The sequence below is a fragment of the Sitodiplosis mosellana genome, unplaced genomic scaffold (genome assembly GCF_009176505.1).
Source record: "Sitodiplosis mosellana isolate CC-2019 unplaced genomic scaffold, AAFC_SMos_1.0 Smas_scaffold_75, whole genome shotgun sequence".
NCBI lineage: Eukaryota > Metazoa > Arthropoda > Insecta > Diptera > Cecidomyiidae > Sitodiplosis > Sitodiplosis mosellana.
This window is the reverse complement of record NW_022595317.1, coordinates 89,138-95,861: the sequence shown is the minus strand read 5'-3', so window position 1 is coordinate 95,861 and position 6,724 is coordinate 89,138. Positions and strand designations below refer to the sequence as shown.

Sequence of the window (6,724 nt, the reverse complement as noted above, 5' to 3'; positions counted from 1 at the left end):
GTGTGTGTGTGTGTGTGTGTGTGTGTGTGTGTGTGTGTGTGTGTGTGCATTGGTATTACAATGTGTGATTCATCCATTTTATGAAGTGGTTTTCTTTTCATTTTTAGAATTAAATAATCAAGCATGGAACTGTTCGTCAACAGAGTTATTGATGAATTTTTGAATTGAAAATAATGCTTCGACCAAAAGTGTAAGCGTTTGTTTTTCATTTCTTTGAAGTTCATTCGATTTATGAAACACATTAAATAGTTTTATGGAATGCTGAACAAGCACTGCGCACTGAAGGTGGAAGCACTATTTGGCGGCGAGGTGAATGTTCCTATGATTTCAATGTGTTGTTATTCCCTAAAGTGATGAAGGCAAATGGATTCAAATTTATGCCAAATAATTGTAAGTATCTTTTTCCGTTGAATGACATTCCAGATGACTCCTTTTCGATTAACGCATCAATGCACCGCTGCAAATGGATTGAAACAGTTGCATAAATTTCAAATGCATAAAACCAATCACAGGTAAATCAGTTGGAAACAAATCAATGGATGATACCTTCACGTCTAGCCTCTTCGGTTTAAATTTGGTGGCCAATTGCCCGATTACCTCTTCAATAAGGATTTGATGCTTTAGTCACTAAAGTTTAGTGTCTTGCGCATTTTCATGACCCGAATGATGGCTGCCCCGATCAAATGACGACGATCCTCTTCAATGCCGTTGTGGGTGACTTTACTATCACTCTCCTGTTCGGATTTCATTCGCACGCCCGATATGTCGAAACGCAATTTTGGCCTGAAATTGACGTGAAAAACTAAAAAATTAACACTTCTCTATGGTGCAAATGTTATTCATTATTTACCCAGTATAATTTGTATTCAGCGCAATGACTGAATTGTCCGTTATGTTGGCCTTGTCTGCGCTTTGCAACAGTTTCATTTTCGTCACCAAAAGCGCTAGCATCTGGTACAGATAATGCTTGTTGATGCCCGTGTTGTTGTGGATTTGTTGTGCGGTGAATGATATTTGTTCGTTGAACTGCAGCAAAATGGCCATTTGGAATGTGTTGGCCTTGATGAAGTAACGCTGTTTCTCGATATTCATTAGCAATTCACCCTTTGATCGATCGTACAGCCATTTTAGCTGACGTCCATCATGCTGGCTTTTGTAGTAAACGGTGAATTGCTCCATTGCTTTGGCCATCTCCGGCGGTGGCAATAATGTAACGCTTTGTTTGAATGGCCACGAACCATGAGTCAAAACTTGTATGCGGAAATCAATGTCGAGTGGTTCTTCGGCCGAGATTCGTTGACGGAATTTTTCGTTTATGTCTTTTGACACAGCAATGTCCTGATAACGAAAGAATAAATTCCAGCATTAAAATCAAAACACCATAGTTTTGTTTCGTCATTGCTTTCCATTCTCACCTGGTACATGCGCTGTAGTTTGTGTGTGTAGTTGTAACCGCATGTATGCTTCATTTTGGAGATCATCGATGCTTCGGCATCATCAGAGGTTGACGATTGCTCGATCTAAGAAGAGACAAAATTCATCAAATATCGATGGAAACAAAAGGAGACAATTGCATAAATCAATTCATACCAAACGTTCGGCCAATTTTTTCTTGTAAAACACCTCGAACACATCTTTGTCCTTGATGTATTGGAACACAGTCCACATTTGAGTACCTCTTCCAGTTCGGCTTCTCCGAGACTCTTATTCGATTTCTTTAACAAAATATGGCAGTAAGCCGCCAATAATTCCGGACTTTTATTGGGGTTCTTGCTTTTCGTGATCACAGAATTTTCATTGATGAATTTGCTACAGGCTTTGTCAAATGCGGCCACGAAGCTAATCTCATTTTTAAACCGATCTCGTACGAGAGTCTGATACTTTTTGTGAACCGACAATATGGTTTCAATGTACAATTTGGGATCCTGTTGGGAAAAGAGAACAAACGTTGTTAATGTTTAAAGCCACGTTGAATTACTCAAAATTAACTCACTTTCACGGCTTCATCGGCACATTTCTCCAGTTTATCTAGACCGTCTTTGGTAATACACTCTTCTAAGATAGCATTCAATCGTTTCAATACAACATCTGCCTTAACGGCTAATGAACACATCAAACCCATGTCCCCGTACTTTTCATTCGCCAACATTGCCTGTTTTCAATTGGACAAAAGCAATTTTTTTCTAAACAAAATGCAAATTCACTTGCAAATGTTTGTGAACTTACCCGAAATTCGATATCAAATAGCTCCAAGTGCTTTCTGATCAATGTATCGCTGAGAATTGCCATCAAAGGCTCTATGGTTGTGACGTGGAGTAGCTTACCACGGTCTTTCATTTCCTCGTCAATACGCTTCTTCACATATTCCATGTACTTGACGAATGAATGTTGCTCGGTGTAGAACTTTTCAAAGGAAGCACCACTTTCGGCGATGTAGAAGCGTTCGGTGTCTTGTAGAAAAACATTTTCAAAGCTTTCTTTGTAGACGGACAAATTTGGACGGACTAAATTTGGCACCTCTTTGTCAACACCCGATTCCATATAGCAAGATATAACATCCGAAATGAGCCGTGAATCGATCGTTTCGCCATTGCGTTCACGTTCGATCAGTTTAAGTATGGCTCAACTTGTTTGTTGAGGTGCTTGAACAAATGTTCGCGCCATGTGACCAGTGCCAATTGAAACACTTCGTAGACATCTTCGTTACCCTCCTCGCATTCACGACGAACCCATGTACGATTGATGTAGCCGAACACACCGGTCAGTACACGGCTCAAGAATCGGTATTCAACCCATTTTGTGGTGTAAAATGTCCAAAACTCTTCGTTGTTCAAATTCGATCCGCTCTGTTTCAAAAACACAAAAAAAATGTTCAGTCTTTTGCTATTGCATTCGAGTCCCAATCCCAAATCATACGCACCTTTAACAAATCAGTTAAATAATTTGCTAAGAAGTTCTCTAAGCGTTCGTAGAGTTCTCCACCAATAATTTCGGAGCGTCCAACTTTGACTCTGCCTGAAGACAGGTTGAAGTACTTTTTACTGTTCTTCTGTTCTGTGGTGCAGTAGTTGTAAACCAATCTACAAACAAAATACGGAATGCACGTGTTATCTAGCACATGTTCAGATGTGATGAATGTGGGGTTGCAACTTACGACCATAAATCCATGTACTGCTGCGTTGTTAGCTCTTGCTTGTAAATCTGTGTGATGCCTCCCTTTAGAATCGTCCATATCTGAAAAAAATAGTAACAAACAAATTTAGTAAATGCACATTTGACATTGCACGTAATTATCGTGTTGTTGATCGATTAGTACTCACTCTATCCAGATTCACGTATTGGGAATTCGAATTCGCTGCCATGTTGTGTTGCAATTCGTACTAAATTTCCCAACTGTAAATACAAAAATGACACAAAACAATTAGAAATCAAATTTCGACACCTCCGCAAAATTCAAATACCGCTCCCCGGAAATCCGGGAAGAAAAAGAAATTACAGACCAAAGAAAAAATCCATTCAAGGTCACAAAATATCCGAAAAATGTCGCTCGCGACACTGTAACAAGTTTGAATGAATATATTGCTGTGAGCTGTGAGCTGTGACTTTATGTGCCTTGAAGTTTCATTTTCTCGATTTTTCATTTTTTTTTAAATTGGATTTATCGCTATATTATATTAAGATTAAACTAAAACTCACCAAAGGAAACCAAACAGTGCCACAATAGACACACAGATCAAAATTAATCTGGTGTGATAACACTTGACCAATCAATAAGCGAATGAAAAGAACTCAGCAAATGCCTCTTATAGGGAAGAGAAAAAACTCTTTACAATTTTGTAGCTTTAACTCTGATATGCTGTTTGAATAATTAAATTTCCTGGTAATAATTCTTAAAAAAGCAATCTATTCAGTGTGACAGGACGACCAATCAGAAATCAGACAGAGTGAACAGCTTTTCATCAATTACTCGAAGGAACTCGATGGAATGCTGTCAAATGAACGAAAATTAGAATTGAAATCTCGTCGGGGCTTCGATGGCAAATGCGAAAAATGCGAGCCAACGCATGCACCAATCGATTGAAAGCTGATTATGTCAGATCCATGCTACAAATACGTGATCAAAAATCAACATGGTTGCTTCTGTCGCATGAATATTTTCATACGCATCGAAAAAAGAAAATACAATGTTCAATGCACAAATAAATATCAATCGAATCAGTCCGAAAAGAAATCTTTTGAAAGGATCTTCTTTGAATTATAATAAAATTAATGTTTTTTTAAAAATAAAATATCTCAAAAGAAAGTAAACCAATCTTCAATTTTATTCGCATTTTTAGCACTGCATGAAATATAGAGCTACTAATCTGCTTTTTTTTTCTTAATACTTTTTGAGTGATGAAACAACTTATGGTGAATTTGAATTTTATGCTCATATTTTTTTATTTAATTTAAAACAGGTGCACTAACGACAAATAAGTGCACAACATCTCAAAGCGCCAATCAAATTTTTATTATCAAATGTTTTTTAAAAATTACATTAATTTTTCGTACAGTATTTTCTGGGTCTTGAACAGAATTAAAGTGACTTTCGATTCTATGCTCATATTATTTATTTAATTTAAACCAAAGGCAGTATATTTCAAAAAAGAAATAAAACCAAGATCTTGTAATTCATTTTGCAAATAAATATATTACTTCAAAGTTACTTTGATGAAATACATTTCATGTAGTACGCCAAAAAATAGTTTGTTGTGAAACAACAAAATAGATTAAATAACTAAAAAATCAAGAACGCAGAGCGGAGCGAAGCGAAGCGAAGCTCTGCGGTCTTGTTTTCCCTCTCGAGAGATGGCCTCTTGTAAGTATTGAAAAGTAATCGGTTCTCGTTCAATCGTTAGAAGGTGTAGAAGAGTGACAGAGATGGCATATGGGCCGTTAGAGCATAATTGATGTTTCACAAATACAAAAACACACACAGAACTCGCCACCAAAGGGGTATTCTAAGCAAATTGATGCGATGCGTGCGTATTGGTTTGAGTTGACGTACAATACATTGTGAATACTTTTGACGTTTGCACAAATACACTGTGCAAAACAATTGATTTGCAATCAAAAAGAGAGAGCTCAAATTTTAGGCAATATCAATTCCAATTGCTAGATTGACGTTAAATTTAATTCGTTCCGAAAATTCGAAATAATCCAATTGGTCGCTGTATTAGTATTTGATTACATTTCAAAAGGGAATTCGTGAAAATTGGTATGTCGATTGAAGTTTATAAGACCATTGTTATGTCGCAATACAGAAATTTACATTACTGTTGGAAGCAAAAATGAATTTTAAATCTTTTTTTTTTAAACAGAAGTCATCGCGAATGGACAATTTGTGGAAGAAAGAGTCAGCGACAGCTGAATACGTTGATCTTTTTGCTTCTGTGAAGCATCCTTCGTTCGACATGCATGTTGAGTCACTCAAAACACAACCAACTCGGAAAGACTATCAGCAATCAACTGAATGGCGCTTAAAAGGAAACGAGTTTTTTCAACAAGAAAATTGGGTCGAAGCAATGAAATGCTACAATCAAAGTTTGTGTTTCGCTGAGGTTGGCACTGAAAACGTTGCGTTAGCATATTCGAACCGATCAGCCTGCAATTTCCACTTGAAGTTGTACAATGAAGTCTTGATCGATATTGAACTCGCCAAAAAGGCGAATCTACCGGATCGCTTCGTATTGAATCTGGAACAGCGCAAGAATGAAAGTATGAAACTGATGTCAACGTTTGAGCGAAAGGCTGAATTCGAACCGAAGCTAAGTTACGAGGCTGAAAAGAATTTCCCGTGCATGGCAAACGTCATGGAGATAAAATACAACGAAGAATTCGGTCGGCACCTGGTTGCGAAGTGTGACATTCCAGTTGGACAAACGGTTTTGGTGGAAAATGACATACCCGCAATCAGAGATGATATTCTGTCGTGCTATAATTGTTTGCAAGTACTGGTGAATTTTATCGCGTGTCCAAATTGCCCCGATGTTAAATTTTGCACTTTGGATTGCTTGAATCGCAATGAAACACACAAATTGGAGTGTGGCTCATTTTTACCACGGATGTATTTTGAAATGAGACATCAAATCAAAACACTTCTCATGGCCATCACCAGTTTCCCGGACGTGGACGCTCTGATGCAGTTCGTTGAAGGTACACTGCTCGAAAATCCCGAAACACTACCAACGTCGTTGAACGATCTCAAGTCAAAGTATCATTTCTTCTTCAAACTTTCAACATCAGCACCCTTTTCTCATGAACTGATGGAAGCTTACAAGGTTTATAAAACCGCGATAAATTTGCCGAAAGTCAGCAGTCGGTTCGATAATGATCGAAAGAAGCGCTTCCTCATGCATGTGTCTATGCATCATGTTCTAGTTTATAACACTAACAAATTTGGGTCTGATTATTCAAGCTTCGTGGCCAATGTTTCTTCTCTCTTGAACCATTCATGCGCTCCAAATATCGTCAGTTACATCTTCTCAAGAAACATAATCAGTGTGAGCGGACGACCAATCAGAAAGGGTGAACAACTTTTCTTCAATTACTTGGGCTTCAATGATACTTCGTCAAATGCAAATGAGCGAAAAGCAAAATTGAAAGCCAGTTGGGGCACACGTGTGCAAGGTCAAAAATTCTAGGGGGGGGGGGGGGGTAAAATGATTTTGCCAGGGGGGGGGGG

General features: G+C 38.0%; 3 protein-coding genes across 3 annotated transcripts; 1 reads left to right on the top strand and 2 right to left on the bottom strand.

Moving 5' to 3' along the window:
• Positions 1-620: 620 nt before the first annotated feature.
• On the bottom strand, positions 621-2,541 carry LOC129570718 (cullin-1-like). The gene is made up of 7 exons (XM_055450424.1): positions 2,227-2,541; positions 1,994-2,152; positions 1,858-1,925; positions 1,591-1,690; positions 1,416-1,520; positions 851-1,338; positions 621-783 (listed from the first exon to the last, which is right to left on the bottom strand). Exons 1-7 carry the CDS (start codon positions 2,539-2,541, stop codon positions 621-623), a joined length of 1,398 nt encoding a protein of 465 aa, XP_055306399.1.
• Positions 2,542-2,606: 65 nt separating this feature from the next.
• Positions 2,607-3,362, bottom strand: LOC129570717 (cullin-1-like). Its single transcript, XM_055450423.1, has 4 exons — positions 3,321-3,362; positions 3,155-3,234; positions 2,921-3,080; positions 2,607-2,846 (listed from the first exon to the last, which is right to left on the bottom strand). The coding sequence occupies exons 1-4, from the start codon at positions 3,360-3,362 to the stop codon at positions 2,607-2,609; spliced, it is 522 nt and encodes a 173-aa protein (XP_055306398.1).
• Positions 3,363-5,123: 1,761 nt separating this feature from the next.
• On the top strand, positions 5,124-6,683 carry LOC129570716 (SET and MYND domain-containing protein 4-like). Its single transcript, XM_055450422.1, has 2 exons — positions 5,124-5,257; positions 5,361-6,683. Exon 2 carries the CDS (start codon positions 5,373-5,375, stop codon positions 6,681-6,683), a length of 1,311 nt encoding a protein of 436 aa, XP_055306397.1. The 5' UTR covers positions 5,124-5,257; positions 5,361-5,372.
• The last annotated feature ends 41 nt before the right edge of the window (positions 6,684-6,724 follow it).